The sequence below is a fragment of the Paramormyrops kingsleyae genome, chromosome 5, assembly GCF_048594095.1.
Source record: "Paramormyrops kingsleyae isolate MSU_618 chromosome 5, PKINGS_0.4, whole genome shotgun sequence".
Classification (NCBI taxonomy): domain Eukaryota; kingdom Metazoa; phylum Chordata; class Actinopteri; order Osteoglossiformes; family Mormyridae; genus Paramormyrops; species Paramormyrops kingsleyae.
Window position 1 is genome coordinate 18,305,196 of NC_132801.1, and position 26,475 is coordinate 18,331,670.

At 43.0% G+C, this 26,475-nt stretch overlaps 1 protein-coding gene across 7 annotated transcripts in view; it reads right to left on the minus strand.

Moving 5' to 3' along the window:
- Positions 1-34: 34 nt before the first annotated feature.
- The window catches only part of LOC111853852 (uncharacterized), a 42,597-nt gene continuing 16,156 nt past the window's right edge, over positions 35-26,475 (minus strand). For 6 of the 7 annotated variants that reach the window (XM_023831222.2, XM_023831223.2, XM_023831218.2 and 3 more), the window contains 27 exons: positions 26,199-26,370; positions 25,768-25,945; positions 25,515-25,641; positions 25,265-25,384; positions 22,442-22,589; positions 21,768-21,880; positions 21,273-21,426; positions 20,909-21,157; positions 20,585-20,779; positions 19,888-20,066; positions 19,342-19,528; positions 18,914-19,056; positions 17,515-17,696; positions 14,857-15,125; positions 13,433-13,652; positions 12,709-12,889; positions 12,453-12,576; positions 12,222-12,302; positions 11,334-11,507; positions 10,688-10,938; positions 8,561-8,706; positions 4,532-4,616; positions 2,927-3,038; positions 2,465-2,602; positions 1,630-1,812; positions 1,228-1,396; positions 35-1,059 (listed from right to left, as the gene is read on the minus strand). In XM_023831222.2, coding sequence (XP_023686990.2) covers positions 468-1,059; positions 1,228-1,396; positions 1,630-1,812; positions 2,465-2,602; positions 2,927-3,038; positions 4,532-4,616; positions 8,561-8,706; positions 10,688-10,938; positions 11,334-11,507; positions 12,222-12,302; positions 12,453-12,576; positions 12,709-12,889; positions 13,433-13,652; positions 14,857-15,125; positions 17,515-17,696; positions 18,914-19,056; positions 19,342-19,528; positions 19,888-20,066; positions 20,585-20,779; positions 20,909-21,157; positions 21,273-21,426; positions 21,768-21,880; positions 22,442-22,589; positions 25,265-25,384; positions 25,515-25,641; positions 25,768-25,945; positions 26,199-26,370 — 4,872 coding nt within the window. In that variant the 3' untranslated portion in view covers positions 35-467. Of the gene's footprint in view, positions 1,060-1,227; positions 1,397-1,629; positions 1,813-2,464; positions 2,603-2,926; positions 3,039-4,531; positions 4,617-8,560; positions 8,707-9,505; positions 9,547-10,687; positions 10,939-11,333; positions 11,508-12,221; positions 12,303-12,452; positions 12,577-12,708; positions 12,890-13,432; positions 13,653-14,856; positions 15,126-17,514; positions 17,697-18,913; positions 19,057-19,341; positions 19,529-19,887; positions 20,067-20,584; positions 20,780-20,908; positions 21,158-21,272; positions 21,427-21,767; positions 21,881-22,441; positions 22,590-25,264; positions 25,385-25,514; positions 25,642-25,767; positions 25,946-26,198; positions 26,371-26,475 lie in introns of those variants that run through there. The other variant, XR_002840534.2, reaches the window with a different exon arrangement.

The following is a 26,475-nucleotide window of genomic DNA, read 5'->3' on the forward strand; positions in this document are numbered from 1 at the left end:
TTGAAGTAACCGAAAAAATAAACTGGCATTCACATTCAACAGTGTTAACACAAATATTTATTTGTAAATTATTAATCATAGCAGTCATTTGGAAATTGAAGACTGAGAACCGTACTAACAAAGGTCAGACAGCTTACATCGTTTTAGGCAATTTTAATTAAACCATTTTCCAAGCAATGTCCAGCCAATCACTGTTTTTTATGACATATATGAAGGAGTAACGATTTTACCATCAAACAATTACAAAACACAGAAAATACTGGAAAAATATGGGTGCATACATAAAAGCCCCCCAAGCATGAAACAATTAAAGTACTGAACATAGAATGTTTTTTTTAAAATGTAAATAATCCTTAAAAATAATTTCTAAAAAACAATTAAAAGAAAGATCTCATTTAAAATAGATTTGTGTGGTAAAAGCAGTGCACTTGGTCGTCTTTTAAAAGACATCGTTAAAATAGGGAGCTCTACACAAACAGAAAGAGCTCCAGCTCCTTGGAATGTAGGTGCTGGGCCAGGTTTTTTATACGGCAGAGGCGCACGTTCTGCGAGTCCCCGGCGTTGTAGACTCTGTAGATGTGGTATCTCTCCTTCTCCTTCAGAGCCAGATCCAGCTCATTGGCAGAGAGGCGGATGAAGTGTTTCTCAGACTTCACGGTAGACTTGACCTCCACAAAGACCTCATGAAGGCCAGAGTCCTCTGTACTGAAGGTGACTTTGAAGTCGAACGGCTGGCCACCTTCTCCCTCGCGGTTGTACCACATGATGTCTTTGGGGCCACTGGGACTCCCACTTTCTTTCCAGTGTGTGAGGAAGGCATTGACCAGCAGCTCTCCCCACTCCCCAATCTCCCGGTTGTCTGATTTATCTTCAGGGAACTCTACCGTGTTGGGCCGGGAACAGTCCAAAACCAGGTCTTCCAGTACACTCTCTGGTGGTAACGGATTTGACCAGACTGGAGTATCCAGAGCCATGGGGCCACGTTCGATAGCCCCATTTCCCTGGAAAACTCTGGAACCTGCACCTCCGTGTTCTGGTGGTTTATCTGTAGATGTGTTTCTGGACACAGGACAAGAGCGAGTCAGGGCAAGTAAGAGTGCATTCCATAAGTCTGGGTTAAAATGTCAGCTAGATCTAGAAATATGCAGTGCCATTTCTGAAAGGTCAGGTCCAAAGCAGACTGCTGTGTAAACTCTCAAGATGAGAGGACAGTTAAAAGTTGCTTACTTGGTTGAGAGGGCTGCATGCTGCTCCGGAGAAGTGGCATCATGGGTAGGTTTCCTGGATTCCCGCGTAACCAACTTGGGCTTCGTTCCTTCATCGTGACTTTCACTGGCTTCTGGCGGCTGAGCGTTAGCAGGTTGGGCCGCCGGCGTGCTGGCCTCACTGCTTTTGTCTGACAACAACACAAACAACTGTCAACAACCACAGCTCCTCGCTATGTTCTGCAGTAATGAAAATAAAATTCTCAATGAACTCAAAAATAGGGCCTGCTTTAACACACTGCATGGTCGCTTTATTGGAGACAAAATCTTTCAGAAAACGTGTTTCGGTAAAAATTTGGTTTTCAGTTAAGGACGATATATTTTTATGCAATTTGGAGGGAAGTGTTGGTGCACCAAGACCAACCTGTAGACTGCGAGGTGCTTGTGCTGGAGCCCGGCTGGAAGTGACTCTGTCCTTTCTGTGAATGAGGCCCTTCTCTGTTGTCGTGGCGGCTGTGACCTTCTGCACTCGCACAGTCACTGGATTTGGGTGGGGCTGGAGGGGGCCACATCTTCATCACAGACTCCACGACGGACCCTGCACTGGCTGAAGCACATAGTCCACAAAATCTGAATGACACACCATGGTTTCTTTAGCTTTTATAACAGATAGCATTAACTACCACCACTCATATATGAAAAATCTAGATAAAATATTATTTTGCCTCTATAATAACAGTCCTGACGATACACAGAGATTATTTCACCTATGGAGTTTAACTGCAACAAAATCCAAAGAAATTAGCTAGCATTTAAAGATGTGTGAATGTTGCCTAGTAACAAAAACAGTTAATAACTGATGTGTTTTATGGAAGAATGTAAACAAACCTTTTTGTAATCCTGTATATTACATAAATGGATACAATGCTGAACACTGCTACATTAATGTTGGACTTGCAAACCACATACTATCCTTCTTTTTGGAGAAATTGATTGACTTCTCATGTGCCCAGTGATAGGGAGATATGAAAAGGGGCAGATAAAAATTGATAATATAGCCAATAGGACAGGACAAAGTTGAAATCACCTTATGTTACCAATCATTAATTAAAAAGTGCATTTACCAGCAGCCTGAAATAGATTCCCTCTGAAGCGGATTGTGAAGTTCATTCATAGCACTGTTTTTCTATCCCTGACTTCAGCATTTGCAAACTCAGTATTCTTGTCACCTCCCTGTTTCTAACACCCTGAAATCTTACCTGTGTGTGACCCTGGATTTTTATGAAGAGAAGCCTTGGGAGGCCAACATGCCAGCGTATCTTCTCCATCTGTCTGCTCAACCTTACGTTGCTCCTCCACGATGCTTGGTGCTTGGCCGAACATTGAGCCAGCGAAGACTGTGGGTTTGCAGAATGCACTCAGTTTAACTATCAGGATCTTCTCCCCAAGTAGATGGGTGCAGATAGCAGAATACCGCATTTACATGTAAATGATAAAGATACCTGTAACTCCATTTTAAGTCTTAAATATCAAAATATTGTGAAATAAATTATATTTTGTGACGAGAACACAAGTTTTTCAGTTGACACTGATTTTAAGATTTAGAAAAAAACTTAAACCTGAAATACAATCTGGGTGTGGGGCAGATTACAGGTTACATGTGTACCTACGGCACCTACAGTTTTTTTGGTATCCAAGGTGGTGCTCAGCCTGGGACTTACCCAGAGGTTCAGGTTTAATCTCCAAGGGTTGTGGAACCTCCCACTTCTCCTCAGAGCCTGGCAGCTCTTTAATGTCCCACCTCTGCAGGAACCTTTTCAAGTCCCCTTCATCCTGTTTGCAAAACACAAGACTTTTCGTGGAACATTTTTTGTTTGTTTGTTTTCGTTTAGGCAGAAACACACAATGTTTTAGTTTGAAACAGGCTCTACTGATAGACGATGTTAAGGCAAAAACATGAACAGCATGATGTGACTGTGACATGTTTATAAGTCTACGAAGCTAATGAATACATATCATTCACATCTGTCTGAATGGGTAAGACCCCCAGCTTCTGAAGGCTTTAAACGATTGTTTAAGAGAAGGAGCGGGAGAACGTCACGGGAATTAAAACACACAATTTAAATTTCTAGCAGATTCCTAAAACAAATACTCTAAAATGGGGGTGGATACAAAAAAAAAATATATCATCTCAACTTAAAAAATATTGCTTTTAATTACAGAGCTGCTGGCCTGATTACCATTCTCTATTTGAATGCACTGCTTGATCAATTCCTTTGAAAATAAAATAATGAGCTTCCAGGGTTCCTCCCTGAAAGTGGCCCGACGGTGCGTAACATAAACAGGGAGGTGCTGCAGCACCCTAAGAGCAGATGTCCGTGCAGCGCTCATGCATGCAGCATACATACAGCTTTACGCTTCCTCCTCATTCGCACAGGAAACCGAACGCTGAAACAAACAGAAAAATACAATATCCAAAAACAAAAAAAGCGACTATCTGCACTTTCAAACTCTTTGAACTGTAATCCAGCATACTCTGAAAAAGGTTTCTGCAATTTTTATTCACGTCTGCAACATGAAAACCTACAGGTGAAAGCAAAGAGCTTCACACAGTAGGTGCAGCTGTCACTGCCTGCTAGCTTTGGTACATAAAAATGTCACGAGGTCTAAATATGGCACAGGTCAAGTATGATTGATTTAAACTGCAGTTACTGCCTCTTTTTGCAACCCGATTTGATGTTGTGTTCGCCCAGAGAACTTTACCCCGCTCAAAGGCGTAGGTCAGGCTAAGTCAACATCTCTGCAAGACCACGTTAATACAAGCATCTGAGAATTCAATATACTGCTTCAATGTATAAGGGGCTGGGGAAAAAAGGGCAGAAGACCACTATCGCAGCAGAAATAAATTCAAGCCGCAGTACCCAGAGAGTCGGGTCCTGATATGAGATTCTGCTCATATCCCAGATGGGCTCTGCATGCCCAAAGTTCAGAGCTCACGGCATCACGAATCCCAGTATGCAGTAAGAGCCCGTGCATGTCCTACAGGCAGCAGCACGATGAGGAGATGGCAGGGCGTTACATCAGAGTGCCGCTCACCCACGCAGTACAAGACATGTGCATTAGCTTTGTTCAAGTTTAGCATATTGCACAGGTTTTTTTCTTTTTAATTTCATTATTCGTGCCAAGAACTTGGAAAATAATTATGAAGTTTTGTTTTTTAACTGTTATGCTTATTAGTTGTAATTCATTTTCTAGTTGAAGAATAAGGACTAATATGAGGACTGAAGTAGACAAAGGGTAGAGAGGCACACCTCCATCCCACTTACATCCAGCTTGGAGATGAGTCCCTCCAGGAAGTCCTGCAGTTCCTTCCCATTGCTGCTCTCAGTGCTGAAGAGCTTCACCAGCTCCCTGTAACAGACAGCAGCATGGTCAGGGGATACACCTCTGTCTGGCTGCTGCCAGGCGCTTGTGGAAGGGGGTGTGTGCTTCTGTGGGTGAAGGTGGTAGGATCAGCTACATAAATATAAAATAAACGGCAGAGTGAGACTCCTCTGCCTCGCCACAGCAGCACCGCCACACACGTAACGCCACAAACTGCAGAGCAGCATATGCCATTACTAACGCAGGTCCCGGGGAGCTCGGCATTCTGTGGAAGATGAGCATTAATGCGGAGGCCTGTACTCTGCTGTGCTGTGCTCTGAAATATGGGACGTTTATCAGCCTCACTTAACCTTGCAAATGATGCTTCATGTTTCATACTTGCCATAATGTTACCTTTTGAGAGCTTTCTGGGTCACTCTTAGACATTCATTTAAATAAGGGAAATGGAGGCTAAGTAGGAGGGCTGTGGTTGTAAATCCCACATGCTGCTGTGCAGCCCCCAGCGGGCTGACAGACACAGCCCGACTCTCCCTGTCTGTAGGCTTCTTCCAAACCCAAACAAACCCAAAAAACAGAGAGCGCTCTTAATACTCTTGATTTACAATTTCCACTGAAATCCCAGCTCCACTCTAACCATCTAGGGTTGCCAACTTTCTCAAGCCCCAAATGAGGGACACTTTCTTGCAGGTACGCGGGCAGAGCAGCTGACCAACAATAATGGAAATCGCAAGGTTTCATACTAGAAATCTACACATTTCACAGTGTAAAAGGACAAGCCACTACTGTACTTGCTCCTTTTCTTGAAATAGCAACTATAGCTGTGATTGGAATACGGGACTGGAGCTGCCCCTGAAGGGACAAATCAAAATGTCCCGGACAATTCGGGATGGTTGGCAACCCTATAACCATCCCACCCCAAAAGGGCTCTAATGGTCCCTACATCAGCAACATCAAAATTGTAACAGCAGTAACTAGAAACATGCAAGGCTGCCTGATAGCAACATGACATCTTGGGTGTCCATGACCTTTACCATATGCAAAGTAGAAAACCTTTTAAGACAATTAAAATATATATCGGAATGCTGTTAATGAAAAAAAACATGACATAAACATTCATATCCTGTACCTTCACGTCTGCTGCTAATCGCTAACTGCTAACAGCAGGAGAATGTAACATATACGTTATTATGGACATTTAAAGGAACTTTAAATGGCCCAGTTCAAGGCTTTGGTGCATTATCTGCTAGCCGATCAGCTGTTCTACGCTGTTCTGGACACCAAGAAGCGACTGGAACCATGGTGACAGAGTATCAGGTGGCCTGGGTATCTCAGCAGGCTTCCCGTCAGGCATGAAAATCCATCACTTTTATTGGCAGCATCAAGGGGACACAGTCTGCCTTCGAGGCTTGTAGACAGAGATGGCAGACACCATGGACAGATTTTACTTATGAAACTAAAAAACAAATCAAAGTGAAGAAAGAAACCCCTTGTTAGCATAATTAGCCATTTATCATACTTAAACAGAAGCTCAGTTTTTGGCAGATTAAGTAATTTATTTGTCATTTGTTAATGACTGATAGCAAAACCAACCAGATTCTGTTTTTCTTTGCAACTACTAAAATATCCCAAAGTATTTAGACGATGCAAAGTAGAAAACCTTTTAAGATAATTGACATATATGTAGGAATGTCTGTAGTGAGAGTAGGGAGTAGGTGTAGTAGACTATGGAGAGGTGTAGACACGCTCTAGAGAGGAGAGAAATGAAGGTCAGTAGGATGAGACAGAATACACGTGTGTAGATGAGAAGGAGGAGAGCAGAAGGGTGAGGATGCAGGGAGTAGAGCTGATGAAGGTGGAGGAGTTTAAATACTTTGGGATCAACAGTTCAGAGTAACAGAGAGTGTGGAAGAGAGGTGAAGAAGAGAGGGCAGGCAGGGTGGAGTGGGAGTAGAGTGGCAAGAGTGATTTGTGATAGGCAGGTATCAGTAAGAGTGAAGGGGAAGATCTACAAGGTGGTAGTGAGACCAGTGATATGAGCTGGAGATGGTGGCACTAACGAAAAGAAAGGAGGCAGAACTGGGGATGGTAGAGTGAAAGATGGAGAGGAGGCAGGTGTGAAAGAGGAAGGTCTAAGAGGAGGATTATGGATGTGGTGAGAGAGGACATGCAGTATGAATGTTGTTAAAGAGGAAAAACATCACAGAAACATTCAGTCAGTACTGAAATATGAAAAGAATGAACAATTTATACAGTATCATAAATGTATAAATACTATAATTGTATAATTTTATATATACATTTTCTAAGGTTAATAATTCTTCAAGAGGTGAGCCAAATTATTATATTGTAAGGTAGGGCGACATGATTTAATAAATAAAGAATTTAGGCAGATCATAGTCTCGTGTTAAGCACCCTGGGATCTTCAATGACCTGTTTTTGACATCTCAGAAAGATCCCCTGCAGTACACAGTCCCTACTAGGCTTTTGGTATTTTATTTAGTCCAAAGGAAAGCACGCCCCCTACTGGACCTCCAACCCTACTTCAAGCAAAGGCTCAGTGATGGCCAAGCCCACCCCTTCCGAGACTCATGTGTGACAGATTAGAGTGACTGCTTAAGGAAATATTTAAATGGTAAACACTGTTTGAGAAGAAGAGCATACAGTGGTGGGGAAACAAAACATAGCTGGATTGAATCTCCCCCTCAGAAACCATGCCACTAAGTAAAACTCACAACATTTATATTTCTTCATTCAGTAGATGATTGTGTGACCCGACATTAGGCATGTAACGATGAATCGCGAATCGGTTAAAAATCGATGTAAACCGATTTAAACCGGCTGTGGAAAACGAATCGCTACTTTAGGAGTACTTCACAGTACTTTTCTTAACAGAAAAATTGGTGTAATATTACATTTGATTTCACAACGTCAGTTCGACGTCAGATGTCACTGCTTATTCACGTCGACGTCATACATTAGTTTTTTGGTTTTGACCGAACGCGAGATGGCGAGTGAATTTGAAACTGAGGATGAACCACCCGATCTGAAATCGGCAGTGTGGCAACATTTTAGCTTTCCGGCAATCGCAAACGAAAACGGCGAGAAAAGCACAGAGAAGACAAACACTGCATGCAAACATTGTAAAAGACTGATAACAAACACAAATAGCACAATGAAAATGCTTCAGCATGTCCACCGGCACCACAGTGAGCTCAATTCACCAGCGCCAGAGCGGAGATTATTAAAAGGGCAAACCACGCTAAAAAGCTGCACATGCACGCCTTAGTTTATAACAAACATTACGTGATTATACAATTATAATGTTTGTTATTATTATATAATGTTTGTTATTAATGTATATTACATCTGTTAAAGGATGTTAGGATGTAAAGGTATACATGCATGATGTTTATGAATATTTCTGAATACTTAATGAACACATTATGAAGGTGTACTGAACGTTTTATGAATGCAATATAAAACCATTATGAAGGTGCAGTTAATGTAAAGCGTTACCGTTTATTTACTGTTTGATTTATTTAGATTTTAAACAGTATTTTATTCAATTTCAGTTGCACTGATAAGAAGAGGACACATTTTGCATAGTTTAAAAAGATAAAGAAATATTTTTGAATAAATATGTCTGCAGCTCATTCAATTAAAAAATCATGAGGAAATCGTACCGTGAACTCAGAATCGTGAATCGTATCGAATCGTGAGTTGAGTGTATCGTTACATCCCTACCCGACATGTAGTCTTTATGGGCAAATATGAAACCAGAAACTTCAATTAACAGTACAGATGCATTTCATGTTCAAATCTTTTACCTACAGATCCATATGGTCAGTGAAACATATCTGCAGTATGCAATTATCATAGATAAAATGTATTTATGTAAAGAGGTATAACTAATATTTAGCAAAATATGACTTCAAGCCAGGATGTAAGGAGAGCAAAGGCCAAAATCTCACCTGCAGATATCTAACTTAGTGGAGAGATGGTCCTTCTGGATGTACAACTCTTTTTTGTCCTTCAGAAGGCAGATGGCGTCTTCCTTTTCAAAAATGGGTTCCTCGTTGGGTATACTCAGCTGATACTGGATGTAAAGTTTACCCACCTGTTCAAACAAGAGCGCAGGAAGAAACAATGCGGATAAACAACAACTAACTGTGGCTTTCACTCTGTGCATGCATGTTGGTTAATACTGTGGTGAAAGTCCCTCACTGCTAGAGCATCTCTCAAGAATCTTCCATGCACACCCCCCCCCCCCTCCTCCGAGCCTCAAGCGTGGGCTTCACAGCAGCAGTTCAGGTAACGTGCCTCGCTGGAGTCGCACAAAAGAGGCTTCATTATGGCCACAGACTCACGGGGCCTGAATTAATTAACAATGACAGTCTTCCTTAGATGACTGGTTATTATAAAAAACAGAATTACAGAATAATAAAGGTCTGCCTTTAATTCCCTCCTAGTTTCTCCTCCTGCTTTCAAGCGTAGCGGTAATGCAGGACATCTTCATGAAAAATCACAAAGTCTGTTCTACTGCCTTGTCATCATCAAGGTTTCCTTCAGTAAAGTACATCTCCTATCACATTACGGATACCAACCAAAATTTTTTCTATAATTATGTATTACGTAAAAGTTGCATAAAAGGGGAAAAAATATATATATTTTTTCTGTATTTTTCCCTTCTGTTGTCATGGACAGTTTTCCAGTTTATTTAAAGGAAACAGCAGGCAGTAGAAAAGCGGCATATTAACCACAGATTTACGAGCCTCACAGAGACAGGCGGGATTAAACAGGGCCGTGACGTTTCGGACAGCAGCCTCGCCAGACCTCACTTCCTCACACAGCTGCACACCACACTTGAAAGACAAGGAAAACAGGGAGGTCTCTAACCAGATTAGCAGACAACGTACCGGCGGGCTGACATGTGAAGGAAGCTAGGAAGACGGGGGCTCTGCAGAAAGAGAACCATCAGCAAAACGCCGTTACCAGGCTTTCACGCCTACAAGCAGCGTAGCCTAAGCCAGCTTTCAAAGAGCAGCACTGGAACAGTTTGTCTCCACTTAAAATGCACGGGGGTGGGGGGGGGAGGGGTGCTTATGGTTCACCATAATCCCGTCCAGGCAGACAGGAGCCACCAGAGAGAGCAGGACGCCATCCGGCCGCCGCTCACATTCATGCTCATTCTTGCCTATGACATTGTGTCTAGCTCATTTGGAGGCTTTGAGTTTCATCCAACTGCAGAGCCGAGCCGTGACAATTAATATGGGCCAGCGGGCAGTTCTACATGTTATGCAATACAGAAAAGGGAAGGAAAACCCACTGTAGCCTGTATGTCTTTAAACCTGGAAGATTTACCTTCTATGATTTCTAAAGCATTTTTTGTGATATAAAGCAAATATTAATCAAAGATGTGAATACTGGTTGTTACAGTAAAATCCAGTTATAACGGACTTCAAGGGACCTGGCAAAACAGTCCATTATATCGAGAGGTTCTTTATGCCCAGAACACAACTACAGGACACCATTTACTCATGCCACACCCCAGCACACACACACCTGTGGTATAGATTATTATATTGTACATGTAGTAATCCAACTTTACCTGACCAGATGCCTGACTATTAATAATCCCGACTACGTACGTATCTGCGCTGTATATCACCGGCACGCCACGCACCTTGTAGGCGGAAATACATGTCCGTTATAGCCGAACAAAACTACAGCTAAAAGCGGCCCTGGGGACCGAATTGTTTGTCCATTCTAAGCGAAATTCCGTTATATGCGAGTCCACTATATCCGATGCTTTTTCTGCATGTTCTTAAAGGTGTACGGCCGGGACCAGCGGACCTCGTCCGTTATAGACGATATTCCGTTATAAGCAAGTCCACTATAACGGGATTTTACTGTAAATGCTGCCCTGTAGCTATCAAAACAATTAATTTTAATGTACTGAAATCTAAAGAGTTATTGATCTGTGATAATTGCGTTGCCTTTTTTGGAGGTTTAATTTTTCACGTCTTAATTTGTTTTTGTTTCAGAAAGGAACTTGTGGTCGGGTGTGCAGCTAAGCAGGGATGAGCGAGACTGCGCACCTGTCCGAAAGACAGCGCCTTGATCAGCTGGGCGATGCCGCCGTCCTGAAGCTCGCAGTAGGCGTTCTCCTCATGGTGGAAGAGGTACCTCTGGATATAGGGGACCAGCCTGCGGACCTGAGTCTGCAGGGCCGGGCAGGGCCTGTAATTCTCAGTTTGGGGCTCTGTGGTGATGCACTCAGACAACTTCTTCACTTTGCAGATGTTCAGGAAAAGAGCCCGATCCTGGTCACTGAATGTCACTTGTTTTTCTGTGGACATATCAGAGGAAATGTAAGAAGCACATTGACAAAGACTCTGACTATTACAAACATAAAAAAATTGCCGGCATTACAACACATCTTACTCCATGTAGTTTCACATTGAGGGATATCATCCAGATAATTCTTCATCTTCAGCTCCCACATAAACCCAATTCTGCATGTCCTGTAGCCATTTGTCGTTAAAAGTACACAGGCAAGCTAGCCTGCTGACTGTCACATATTAAACTTTCAGCCGTAGCAAAACCATTATTATTTATTAATGTGGACGGATGATTATTAAATGGCAGGTGTCCTTAACTGTTCCATCTACCGATGAAATTTAGCCGATTCTGCTTCAAATGCATGCTGCTGACTGGGGGCCCCGATAGCTGACGGTACAGTACCTTGGGCGGACCTTGTCTTGGGCTTGTTAGGAGGGGGGAGGTTGAGCAGACACACATTGCTGTACGATCTGAAGACTTTTTCCAAAGTCTTATCATCAGGGATCAGGGGGTTACGTGCTAAGGTCATCCAGCTGGTACTCTTTGTTGGAAACACCTTCTTGTCCTTCAACATTTCTGTTAGGAGAAAAAAAAACAAATGCAGGTCTTAACTGAACACAGTTAAACATGATATCCATCAACATTACAATCAAAACACCTGCCACTATCCAACACTACAAAGAATACTAAATATTGCCATTTATTTGAGATGGTATTATGTGCTTCGTAAAAAATATACGTGGAAGTATCTTGCAGAAAATATCATGTAGTACTGATATGAGTTTTCAACTGTTGTACAAAAATCTCAAACTGCATTTCAATTTGCAGTGCGAAAAAAGTTACTGTTATTCTTTATTTTGCACAGTCAGCCTCATACGTACTTCACTTAAAAACATACACTGTGTACACTGAGAGCAAATCCCACTTACTGTACACTCACAGAACAACGTTTGGAACACAAATGCCCTGTTTCATAACAGTAAGTGTGAATATTTATTACTAATAAAAGACTGTACTGGTATATTCCCAGAAAAGCTGCACTCTGATATTCTGCTGTTATTCTTATTGCTGCGACAGCAGTACATATCAATGGTGCGAAAACATTTTTATTTAAGGTGCCTTAAGTAAAGTTAAAAATGGTAAATGCATGGTGAACAAAAATGCATTTGATGGACAGCAAATCCCCAAACCACTTAATTTGGAGATAAAACCTCCAGTAAAAAAGGTTCGTCTTTTTTCCAAAATCAAAAGTCATCAATAAAGTCTACACACCTAAACACTTAAACTCACCCCTGAGTGAAGAGCAGTAATTGGAGTCCAGCTGAACATCATTCTCCTGCTCTTCAGACTGTGACTTTTTGCACTTATCAGCTACAAAAACAAATGGAAATCAGACTGCTCCTTAAAAGAACGACAGTCACACAAACTGGATAACAGTTAAGAAAGAGAATCCTCACACCCAGAGATTCGCTGAACAGAGCTATTGGATTATGCAGTTATCACAGGGATGAGGAGACCTACCTAATTTGGCGAAAATGACAGAAATGTCCTGTAGAACATCGGCATTGGGGAGGAATGAACTGCAGATGACTTGGAGGAGGTCCACATACTGCTTCATAGAGGGGTTCGGCTCCACACCAAGACTCTATGAAGAGCAGTGAGCATCAATGAGCTGCAGTCATTCACAGTATATAAACACTCTGACTTTAGCGAAAATAAAATGAAAAAGGAAAGCAAGCAAGCATGGAGGAAACAGGGATGTCACTCGAAGAAGCACCTGGCGGAAGAAGTCTCGCATGCCCGTCATGTTCGTGTAGAAGGGAGCCAGCACCCTGGGCTCCTGCACCTCCTGCTCTGACTCGCGGATGCACTCCTTATACCTCCTGAACATTCCCGTAGGGTCGTTCCAGCACAAGTCTTTCAACAAGTAGAACCTGCCTGAGCTCCACTCGTCCTCCCTGAAGAAGGCATCAGGAGAAACAATGTTCTTTATGATTTTGCTACAATGTTTAATTGAACGGGAAAGGGTTTGACTAGGGTACGGCGGTATGCCATAAAAATGACAATATTTTCAGAGATTTTCACAATATCAATATTTGCCACAATATTCTAAAAATCTCAGGTGGTTTTGGGTTTTTCTGATTACAATGACCAAATTGTTTTACTAATAGTTATTGAGCATATCACTGGTATAATGATAAACTACACCAACAACAAATGGAATTTGTGTAAAAATAGTGCATTAAAACTGTTCATTATAAAAGAAAGCCAGTGTTTTGGCTATATCATGATACAATATTCAAATTTATGATGATATGAATGTTCATAGTCATGATACGATATTTGTTGCCCAGCCCTACTATAAATTATGAAAACTTTTGTCTTCAGAACTCATAATCATATAACAATAAATTTAACTGCCCAAAAAATAATATTCTACATATAATCACTGCTTAGCTATTGTTTAAGTGGTCTATAGTAGTGATAAGGTGCCTACATACCTCTCATACTCCACAAAGACAGCTGGAGTCTCTTGGAACAACGTCTTCAGCTTGGATCCATATAGATTTTCGAGCAAATAGCTGTAGACATTGTACACATGCTCCACAGTGGTGGTGAACCAAGCCCCCTCCAGCTCCCCAGAGTCACCGTCCACAGTCTTTGTGCACCATGTCTTCAAATGGGAGATAAGTTCATCCAGGGACACGCAGTGCTTCATTCCTATCCAAGGCCAAAGAAATATCAAAGAGGTGCACAAAACTTTGACTAAAACAGAAGATGCAACCTGTACGTGGGGGGGGGGGGGGTTGGACAAAATACCCAAAACCCCACATGCAAAAAGTATGGTAACTAAAGTAACTAAACCAAAATTATAAACACAGCGGTAAAGATAAGTCGTTTTAGGCTGAATGCCAATTAGCATAATGTGTCAGCTATAAAAAAACATCTGATAATGTGCAATTTGATATGCGAGTTTGATGCAACTATTATGATGCAATTGCAAGGAGGCCAAATAAAAAGTGCTGGTATTGCAGATGCATGGATCACGTTAACTGCGTAATTATTTAACATTTCAAGGGGAACAGTCTCAAAAAAATGGCAGCAAATACCAATCATGGACTAACCACATCAATTAAGAGTTACAGTGGTTGCAATTAAAGCTGACAGATGAAAATTTTGCAAGATATTTGCTGAAGACCACAAAAGTACAGACTCAAAAATTACCACAGAAGAATAATAATCTAGTGGAAGGACCATAAAACTTCAGCCCTTGAGCAAAGTAAAAAAGTAACATGATCCAATGAGTCATCGTTCACCCCATTTTCCTACATCCTGAGAAGTTTTAGTTGGAGAAGGCTAAAGAATGCCTTCAGTTTGCAATATCTGTTGGGGCAGGCAGCCATCGTGTGGTTATAATGATTGCTCTGCCTGGTTGTATAATGGCCATCTTACAGGACCAGCCGCACCTTATGCGGACATACTATCCCTGCATGATATTTCCACATTCCAAGATGATAATTCCCCTATACAATACCAAACAAATTCAAGAGTGTTTTCATGAACACCAAAATGGAATCAAACATTTTCTATGGCCTCCCCAATCAACAGATCTAAAAACCATTAAACCTTGAGAAATTCTAGAGAGCACAGTCTAAGTGAACTTCTACCTTCTTCAGCCCCTGAAGAACTGGATGCTTTTTACCTAGAAGAAAAGTCCAATATCCCACTATTAACAGTTCAGGCCTTGTATCAAACGATGACTAGAGTTGTTCTGAAAGAACAGAGCAGTCCTACACCTTAAGTTCTAGATACTGAAGTAGGGTAGGTTTTTCCATTATTTTGTCCACCAGTTTAATGAAAACCCCATGACTGGATGTAGCAGTATGATGCAGGAAAGGGTACCTGGTCCTGAATCAGTTCTTACCTATATAGCGGGTGAATTCGCTAGGCCTCATGTGATGGATGTAATTGACATGGATTCCCAACAGGCCGTTCACCTCATCGGAGTTCAAATAGACAGAATTTGGACGCAAGTAGTTCACAGAAGGCTTGTCATGTCTGCCAGGCAGTTGTCTGAAAGCAGGCACCCAAGGAAGCTGGGTGAGGTAGTAGCAGAAAGAGGAATGGGTCTCTCTCAACTGCTGTCCATTGCTGTCTCGCACCTTGGCTTTCAGGTACTGAGAGTAGTTGTCCCTTGATTTAAAAAAGGCAGAAAAAGTACATAAGAAAATTGCAGAAATACAACATGAGAGTCCAAAATAAGACACATCCGTTCATCCATCCATCTATCTATCTTCTACACCGTTTATCCAGATCAGGGTTGTTTCGGGGGGGGGGGGGCACAGGGCTGGGGTACACCCTGCACAGGATGCCAGTCCATCATAGGGCACATTAGCGTACCCATTCAAACACACACTCATATTCAATTTAAAGATACCAATCAACCTAATTGCATCTCTTTGGACTGCGGGAAGAAACTGTAGTATACAGAGGAACCTCACACAACATGCAAATGCCACAAACAGAGAGTGGAGTTAGAATTCAAAATCCCATCCCTGGAGATGTCAGGCAAAAGCCACCATACCGCTAGACTGATTAATATCAGTGCAGAACCGGAGGAAGTGGAAAGGCAACCTGGGCAGAACCGGAGGAAGTGGAAAGACGAACTGGGCAGAACCGGAGGAAGTGGAAAGGCGACCTGGGCAGAACCGGAGGAAGTAGAAAAGCGACCTGGGCAGAACTGGATGAAGTGGAAAGACGAACTGGGCAGAACCGGAGGAAGTGGAAAGACGAACTGGGCAGAACCGGAGGAAGTGGAAAGACGAACTGGGCAGAACCGGAGGAAGTGGAAAGGCGACCTGGGCAGAACTGGATGAAGTGGAAAGGCGACCTGGGCAGAACCGGATGAAGTGGAAAGACGAACTGGGCAGAACCGGAGGAAGTGGAAAGACGAACTGGGCAGAACTGGATGAAGTGGAAAGGCGACCTGGGCAGAACTGGATGAAGTGGAAAGGCGAACTGGGCAGAACTGGATGAAGTGGAAAGGCGACCTGGCTCTTATCACTGACACTGTTTTTTTTGTTACTTTATTAATCCTCGGGGGGGGGGGGGGGAAATTCTCTATTTTCACTTTTGCCCCAACTACTCTCCAGACAGGTGAGAACAACCTTGGGGGTCACAGCAAAGGGGCAGCCACCTTGTGGTACCCAGGGACCTGGGGGTTAGTGACATGGCTGTAGATCTGATGACAGGGACATGTCCCTACCAATACTGCAGGAGAAAAGGGTGTGTTTAGGAGGGCGGGGTGTTCAGGGCAGATTTGGTCCCTCCCAATATCAACACCAAACCTATGTCCTTGGTTAAGGGCCTTGCTCGAGAGCCCCATGCACGTGTGGCTACTTTGCCAAAGCCAGGCTCAAACCAACAACCTTCTGAATCTAGGCAGAGAGGCTTAGCCCACCGAGCCACACATAAATATAGAAGATAAAGTCAATAATTTGTCCCCAGGTCTATAGTTTGATCCCAGGTGGATGCGAGGCAAAACTGTTTAAATCAGTTTTAGAAATTTATCTGAATGTGACACATGACAAACATCCCTTTTTAATGGTGGTGTAAATTAAGGAGGGGGCAGGATGATACATGGGAATGACTAATATGAGACATTCAAGATTCAGGTCAGATAATCTCATAGCCATCAAGAAAAATACAACTTGGAAGCTCAGAGCCATATCCAAAATTTAGCTGATATTAAGACCTTTATATACATATGTTTCTAACACTAAAATGATGAAAATTTAAGTAGTCATATCGCGGGTGTTAAACTGATGGAACACATCCGTATGCAAACTGGATGTCTGAAAGTATCAAGATTCACCAATTCGCCGTGAGAAATATACAAGCAAAAGCATCATAACACAGAAGCAATGATTGAAATGCTACTGGCAAAAATAAAGATTTACAAAGACGTCGCCTGTACAATTTCCATCTATTTCACTGCATGCTATGAGTTGCCTATGGAAGGACTGTATGTCATGACGACTACAGGAGCACAGAAAGTCACTACGAAGATCAGACATCCAAACCAATGCATGTCCCACTTCTGGGACTCAAGTCACAACTTGAACTCTAGAACTCAAGAAGAGTGAAAAACTGTACTTTTAAGCACAGCAACTATAAATCTGGCATAATTATAGGTGGGAATTATTTCTGAACTCAGTGGACAGCAAGCATATGAGCAAGTAAGTGATGTGGATAAGAAGCATAAATAAAGCTCTATTCTCACACATGGCGGATTAAACGCCGAGGGAGCCTGGACGTCAGAGGCCTTGCGGCTTCTGCATTATGCATGAGCTCATCCATTTGAACAAAAGGCCGTGACATTCGCTCTCCAGACTCAGCCAGAAGGTGCGGTCGCTCATCTGCTTCAGCTCAGCCACATCCCTGCATCCGGAATGATGTCTAAAACGACTGAGAAATCTCCCGAACGTGCCAGGCTTTGCTGGCGTCGACGCAGCAGGGTCTGAGGAGAGCACGCTATAGGAAGAACGCAGCCGGCGACTCGAGCACTGAGAGAGAGTCATACCCGGTGTCCCAGTTTTTCTCCAGCAGGTTCAGCAGCTCGTGTCGCTGCTGCAGCTTCACCTGGTCTGGGAGGTGGTCAGCAGTGACCAGGGAGTGGAATTCCGCACACTGGTAATCCTCTATGATGAACATGCCACCCGAAAGGTGGCAGAGGTCAGCCTCCTTGGCCCATGGGGTCGCGGACTGAAATTTAGACAAGGGCGCAAAACAACATATATGTTTAAGTTCACTGTGAGTTTGTAACCCTTCTTTTTATGCTGGTATACTGATTTTTAAAAACAAATATGAATACATTTTAACGATAACTTTTCAGTCTTCGTTTTGTAGATGTGCAATGCTATACTGAAAGCAAAAGGGGGAAATATGCGACCAGATATGAATCACTCAAGCAATTTTATGTATTCTTGCAGCGTCTAGCAGATTTAAAAATATAATAGCACACACACATGTGACTGACACTGCTTTACATTATAAAAAGTCTGCTTTCATCTTTGCATCAGCCGAATGGCAAAGAAAGACTTAATGTGGCAACAGTTTTATAAGTCTGTGTGATCAGAGTAAAATCAATGGTGAAGCATCAAAAGAAAAGGCCGACTCACACAATTTATTTAGATAAATAGGTTAGAGCCACAGAAATGGAATCATACAGCTTATTGAATGGCTGCCCTTCTGCTCATGATTGCACTAAGGTGGCACTTTTCCGTCAGTCACCTGGTCTGAAATCACCAGAGCCATCCAGTAAGATGCAAGAATATCAAGGCAGAGATTCTCATACAGTCCAAGCCTGACTACAGTCCACACAGCACCCCGCAGCTTAAAGTGTAGCTAAAGGCTGAAGGTTATGTCTGTCTGGGTGGCCTATGGTGACAAGAGCAGGCCAAGTGGTCGCACTCTAGATGTACAAAAAAAATAAAAAGGTAATCCTGCATGTCACACTTGCTACTGCTATTCAAGACAAAGCTTTTAGCTTCTGCAAAGAACTATGGAGTGTGTCTGAATGCCTAATTAGGCGCATGCTTAATTAGGAATGCGAGTCCACTGCAGAAGGGGGGAGGAGGAAGGCCCCTCACACCAGCCGGTCGCCCAGCGCTTGTCATCCTTTCGATCTGGACTGTCTGGGCCAGGGCACTTTCTAGCTAATGAAAAGATCAGGGGCTAAGTCAGGTTTACCTGGGGCTTGACTTGCTTTGTTTTTGAAGGAAGATTGGCATCGGGGTTAAAATACTTGGGGCTATAGCCCCGAGAGATCAGGCCTAACGACGCCCCTAGGGCTGAGTCACCTCTCGCATGAAGGCCGCGGGACATGGTCCAGCACGGTGTGACCCATGAAATGCCCAGGTTCTGTTACACCGGTTCACTGACTGATTCACTCTTGGGAAGTGGGTGTGGGATTCACCTACCAGGTCTTGTGATGACATCGAGAGCTGCTCCTTGTTGAAGATGAGCAAATCCCGCACCCCCAAACTACTGAAAAATTCCTTCCAACCTCCAGGATCTTTGTCAGCTTGCAGGTAGCAGGTATCCAGCAAGATCCAATCCACACCTGTGAGCAGGAAGTAGAAGGGGCAACATGAGATAAGGCTGACTGTGCTGCAGAATCACATCTTTTCCTTCCACTGCTTAGATGACAAAAAGTCTCCACTGCATGTTAGAGACATCAGATACTTCCTTTAATGCTTTGTCTGGTTTAAAAGCAACTTCAGTGCAGCCACAACATCAGCTACCATATCAGAAAAAGCAGTGAGACAATAGAACAGACAGCATAAATCTGCCAATGTAGTGGGAATATGCAAGCTGGAAAATGGGAAAGAACATGGCCCTTGTTTACCTGGGAGTTTAGTGGGGAGATCGATGTTACCGTATTCCTTTGAGAACTGCACCTTTGCCTTTCTGGCACAGAGAAAGCCCTTATTGGTCAGCACAGGTATGAATTCATCCAGTGTCCTGTAGTCCTGGTTTTGAGAGTGCTGCTTGATAAACACGACGTAGCTGATAATAATGTCCTCCTGTTTCATCTGAAGGCAGAATGAAATTGGCTGTTCAGGTTCCTGCATCATTTATGCATCTGCTCTTCAGACCTATGTGTGGCTTTGTTCTAAAATTGGAATGTTATGCTAAAGACACCAAAACACTGGTCAACCGTGCCCATGCTATATTTAATATACTCAGAGCAGTCCACCCACGAATGCTTTCCAAACTACTTTGGCTTTTAAGCATTCAAAAACACCTCAGCCATGGATACTTAAGGTACATCAAGTTAAATGGCCCACATCTAACATCCTTAACACGACTCTAGAGAGCTACCCCTAGGCCAGGGGGACACTGTGAAGATATTACCCAATCCATGTCTACATCTACTGCTAAAAAGCTTCACCTTCCAGGCTCCGCTCTTCAGAAGAGGGTAGATGTGCTCCTGCAGGACTTTCTGGGGCTCCAGCTGGTGCACGTTCAGCCTCTTCAGCAGCTCGACGACGAGCGAGTTCCCCAGTGGATCCAGGCAGTCCAGAAGCTGAGGGGATATGGTGCTCAGGTCCTTGTAGAGCGCCTCTAAGCCTGAGTGGCAGATGGATGAAGTGAGGTGAGGTCACTCCCTCCTAAAATAAATCCACCATGCTGCTCTTCAGCTTGGTGGGTTTAACCGTTTCATTCATTTTAAGGCTTGCTATTTCAGCGTGTCTGCTGACCAACCCTTAAAAAAAAAAAATCATAGATTATTACAGGTTGCTAACCAAACCCCTGGTGGCTAAACCCTGGTTAGCACAGCACTTCCTTCATGCCTCATGTAGCATGTGGATGATTTAATATTTACCTACAGGCATGTACCATTATGCCTGAATTACTGACTCAAATAAAGACATTGCATTTCAATGAACATCAGAGAGGGGGACTTGTTCTTGCTTGTTCTGCAGTGTTATTCATAGTTAATTTATAAATGAAGCTGTAGGGAAAACAATTCAAATCAAAGAAATGCTGTAGGGAGGAAAAAAATCAAGGACAGTTTTAAATCACTGAGTTTTACACGCAGATTTATTTTATTGTAATGATCAACCTTGGAGAAAAAGCGAGAATACCGATGTCGGTGTTCTTTGGGTCCATTAGAGGAAAGAAGACACCTTCCTCTCTCAAGGACACCACACGGCCATCAGCCAGAGGGATGAAGGGAATATCTCTGAGCACCTCCAGTATGGTGCCGGCCTCACCATAATCCTGCTCCAGGGCACGGAAATTACATACCAAGAGCTTGGCCACCTCCTTAAGATTGGCGTCTGCAACAGAGTTATCATAATTCAGAACAGAGAGCATATTTCAAATCACATTTTGCTGTAGTGATGAGGACCGAAACATTGCTGGTCAGCTGGAGAGCATTTTCATGTAGAGATAAACAGAACTGCTACCTGACCAGGTCCCTGTGCTGCGGAAGAGTTCTGTAGTCATGGCACGGGTCACCGTGGCAACGTCTTGCCCTCTCAGGCGATGCACCCCCAAGGCAGATATTAAAGACTGGGGCAGCACAGACTGGAGGGTAGGGTGCATGTAGGACAAGTTGAGGTGTCTCTGGAGCATATCTTCTCCAATCGCCTCCTGAATGAGTGGGTCTTGAGTGGCAGCAATTTGTGAGGGCAATTTGAATTCCACCTCTCCGTCTGTGAAAAGACACGTCTCAAAGGTCACGTCATCCGTGGAGAGCCGAAGCTGAAATCTCATGCGGTCGTCAAAGGTTCTGTAAATGCAGCATATCATGGGTTCCGAGAGGCTCACTTTGGCGTTCCGTGGTAGGCAAACAGGCCTTGCCTTTCAGCAACTGAATGATCTGACTCGCCACAGGACTGAAAAAGTCTAGGATCTCATCCGGAAGAGGAACAAACTGCAGGAAACGGCACAGCCCCTGCAAACCACTGAATTCAGGGTGCTCCTGGAATATTTCAGAAAAAAGTCTGATGAAATAAGTGTGCATCTATAACAACAGCACACATCCCAAGATCCAACTTGGAGTCAGTACAGTACAACATTTGTAAAAATGAAAATGATCCTTAAACGTAATTGATATTTCATTTATATTCTGCATCATTTGGTATAAGTGGAAAACTAGGGCCTCTACAGCCTCCAGATATCTTTAGTTAGTGAAAGTTAGTGAAAAGTGGTTTATATACACAATACTAGAGGTTCAAAAGGAATCTGAAATCCATGTTGTGCTGAAAATGTTTTCCTGTGTCTGTAACCAGGGTGTCTGCCTGCTTGCCAGCACTCTCTTACGGTAAAGACATCCATAGCATGGAGGAAGAGCTGGGGGATTTGTGAGCGAAGCCACTGGTTCCAGCCACTGTCCCGGTCAACGTCCTCTCTGGATGACGGGATGTCAAAGTCCCCTGTGAGAAAGGATGGAAATGCAAAGATGCCATTTTTACATCTAACACAATCATGCATGAGGCCCTTACGACCAAGATTAAAAATGAAAATGAAATTATTCTGATGACACTTGATCCCTGTGGGGAAATTTTCCTTTCGCCCACCCCATCACGCTCTCCATGACACCCAGCAAATTCAGTGGCAAAGGGCAGCCACCTGCCATGGGGCCCGTAGAGCTGGGGGTAAGGGGCCTCGCTCAAGGGCCCACGGACATGTGACTACTCTGCTGAAGCCAGGCTTGTACTGGCAACCTTCCGATCACAGGCACAGAGGCTTAGCCTGCTGAACCACGTACCGTAACATTATTACTGCATTTACAAAGTTATCTATGTCGGTGAAGCACAACAGAAGAGTGATAAACAAATAAATAATAAGAATTCCACATGTACCTGTGCTGATGATCACCTGACATCCCACTCTGTAGCCACCTGCCTGTACTACCTGCTGTCTGTTTCATACACTTTGTCTATCAGACATAAATCACTGTGGAATGTCTGCTTAAGAAGGCGGCACGTCCAAACCTTGGATGATGAAGCGGAAACCGAAGCTCCGCAGAGGTAAGAAGGCAAAGACGGGCTGCTTCTCGGGCTGGAACTTCCCGTCGGGGGAGGAGTCCTCATTCAGCCTGAAGGCCAAGGCCAGCTCGGTGGACTCGACGTCCTCCTTAATCTGCAGAGGAACCAATAGCTATTTCTCAGAAACTAGGTGTTCTCAACCACAAGACGGGTGCGGTCAGGATGGTGAGTGGCTCTTCAGGTTAGGATGCTGGGCCCGTAATCAGAAGGTCATCTGTTCAAATCCCAGAGTTTCCACAATGATTTTACTGTTGAGTTCTACAGCAAGACCCTTAACAACAATTACTCCAGGAACTGGCCGACTCCACTGTATGTTACTACAGAATAAACTGTCTGATAAATAAATATAAAACCTCTCATGTTCAAAAATTACCTGAGCGCCAAGTCTGAAGTTTATAATCTAATACTGAAAAGTCGTACCAATCAGATGCTATACATTAGTCTAGTTTCTTGAAGTTTCCACAAAATTATCCCTGGTCCTTTGTCTGTAATCTCTTTAATTGAACAGCTCTTCTGTCTTCCATGAAATATTTAAGATAATGATTCTGAAGACTTGAAAAAGGAAAGTAACAGAGGAAAAACAGAGCAGTAAAGTACCGGTTGGTCCCTGTAAATTAAACTCTGCTTTACTGCTTTGGAAGCACCGTTCCATCCCACACGATGGCAGAACTTGCCCTAAGAGGAGGAGATTAATTCACTACACCTTATCGATAAGACTATTTTCATGAACCTTAAATGAGATGCAAGTGCCTCCGTCCTGATGTATGCTACCAATGAAACCCTTACATAACCCAGACAGCGAATAAAAACAAACCATTTAGCCACCTGTCTGGAATGAAATATGCATGTTCAACATGACTGAATGTCTGTCTGGAAGACAGGAAGTGTCTTAGGTGCGTGGGGGGGGGGCAAATTGACTGTACAGTGAGTCGCAGAGCCTCGCAATATCGCTTTAGAATTCTTTGTCCTCTGACGGCTCTTCAATCTGAATGGCAGAAATAAAAACTTACAGTTTTAATTCTGGACAATGAATGATCCCTTGATTATTTATAATTGTGGATATATAGTGGAAGCTATAAAATATGCAGGTTAACATTACAAAAAAAAAAGTGTTTTATTAATTGAATGCTTGTGATAATTAGTAACAAACATTTCAGCTTCTGGCCCTTTTGCTGTAACCCTGTAAATTGTGTTATTATTCACATAGTGGTAAATCTGCTTCATTAAAACTGAGGGAAAATAATGAAATGTATTTATTAATCATTTAAAAATGTGCAATTTACACCTCAATGAAAAATAAACAGATAAATGGTGGCATCATCTTGATAACCTTCGAATTAAAAACAGAAATTTGTCAGTCTAATGTTCAGTGCATGGAAAATTTCACAGGCATTTTTCCATTAGGGTGGTATCTGGTCACCCTCATGTTCTGAACTGCACTTGTTTATAACTCGTACTGTATATCTGTTTACATTTATATTTATTTAAATGGCAGATGCTTTTGTCCAGAGCACCATACAAGTGAGGCAGATAATGCATAATGAGACTACAGCTGTTGAAGAGGCGACTAATGTACCAGCGAAACTTCCAATGACTGATGGTAACCAACTGCAAGCTTCCTGTGGGAAAAACAGCTATATGGACATTGCTTAAAGCCTACCATCAGGAATGCCAACTACACAAATATCACCCAGAAAAGAAGCTAGTAAGATACTGACTCTAAGTGCAACATACAAAAAAAAAGAGCTTTCAGTAGAGCAAAGCAAACTGCGTCATTAAACGCACACACCACATACTACGAGTGATCCACAGCACTCTGTTTGGTCAATCACTAGAATTAGCAAGATGATCAATCCACAGCCCTGAGCTGGCCCTGTTTGAACTAATTAACTTGTCAGGACTCTAAAATGTGACCTGAATGCTAACACAGAGGAAGGCTACTCGATCTCGATATGGTTTTTAAGTATTCATTTGCTCAATTAGCGTCATTTGTAGCATCTTGGTTTAGCCCGAGAAAGCCTGGTTTTGGCTGAACCTGGTCACCCGTGTCTCTGTCCTGCAGTGCAATGAGACCCACGCAGTGCTTCTTATCAAACTACGCAAACTGCATAGTGACATATGGAAAGCGTACTCAAAGCCTTTGCATTATTTTCAATGACAGTTTATACAAATTAGGTCTGCAGTGGAGATGCATGATGTAAGGCACCTATTCACCTTACATGTATTCTTTTAGACTATAGGATGAGCTTCACAGCCAACCAAAATACAGGCAACAGACATTAAAGGGTAGAACTAATGCAAATCAAGAAGAGCTTGTCTATGTAAATCACAGTTCTACTATAATGAAAATGTCAAAAGGGAAGCTACAGTGGTCTTCATTTCACTTAATTGCATCTGCAATTTTGGTTGAAGTATGGATACTAGATCTATGTATGTCCATGCAGATAGTCTGGAGGTCCCATGGAATATAAGAATTTTAAATGTACTGTTGCAATACTCTGATGTGGTTTAGAAGTGTGGAATTATTTTTTCCATAAAGATACTGAGCAGTGTGCTAAAGGGAATCAATACAGTTGAACTGGACATCAACACATTTATAGATGTCTTGGTTCCTTTAATGCATTTGTGTAATCAATATGCACTTGGTTTCTGATAAGTAAACTGAGAAGAGGTACACTCTATACTCCAAGAACATCATATTGTACCATGGGTATTCCTGCTAACGAATGAAACATTGTTACAGATGCTAGACACAGAGATGACACTTGCCTTGTTGGGGAAGAGCATCCTCTTGACTACCAGCCAGCGTTCGACACCATCACTGTGCTGCACTTCTGAGACCATGTGGCTCAGGTCTCTCCGAGTCATTGACACCACATGGCCCTCACCCTGGCGGAATAAATATGCAAATACGGGATGTGTGAGGTGCACGGGAAGAATGTAGAGATGGTATTCAGTGAGCGAGAGATCAGATACGCACAACGGGAAGAAGTATCAGAACGAGACGTTGGCTGGGTACCTGGTTGATGATGGTAATGGAGCGCAGCCGGTGCAGAAAGAGCAGCAGCGACGGGTCGACGTCATGGAAGAGGTTCCTGGTCTGGTAGCTCTTTGACCGAAGTGGGAGAAAGATCTTGGTGTTCCAGCTGGTGAAAGGGGCGGGAAAGAGAACAGACAAGCATTACTGCAGAACAATCAGGAAGAAGAAGCAGCAGGATGACTCTAAGAAGAGTGGTATGCTGAGGCAGTACTTCATGCTTCATGCTCCTCACCTCTGCTTCTTTAACTCCTTCATGTTTGTGTCCACGACCTTCTCCTCCTCCACCCAGTGAGGTAGGATGTAGCCCATGGGGCCGCTGTTCTTCTCAAAACGGAGGTGGAAGTCATTGGAGTGAATCTCAGGACAATCTGTCACCTTGAACACCGATTTGAAACCGATGCCTTTTTGTCCTGCATAGGAATGCAATTGCACGAGGACATCCGTCATAACGAAACGCCATGGTAGTGACTATAACTAATACTGCAATAACAAAACCAAAATGTTACACTTATTCGTAACTGTGTCTGTGTTTTTTTTTTTTTTATCTGGTGAAGTCGTACTAGGACTAGTCAGGACTAGGCTAGGTCTAACGCAAGATCTTCTCTCAGCAGGGTTTTGACACAATTTAAGGTTCAAAGGCAAATTCTGCCAGTAGGGTCATACCTATGTAACCATACTTGTGCTTCCCCTTGGTGCTGCGTCCCACGTCACAGATAGCGCGGATGTTTTGTTCCTCAAAGCCGTTCTCATTGTTGAGAATGACGATGCAATCTTTCTCAATCACAAAGGCCAGGGCTGGCTGGACATTCGAACTGTAGCTGTTGTCATCTGCATTCTGCGGAGAGTAAATGGACAACATTAGCCTGTATGACAGAATTTAGCTAGTTTTGCTTCTACACCAGGATCTATATCTAAGGATATATTAAATAAAAGACTTTTA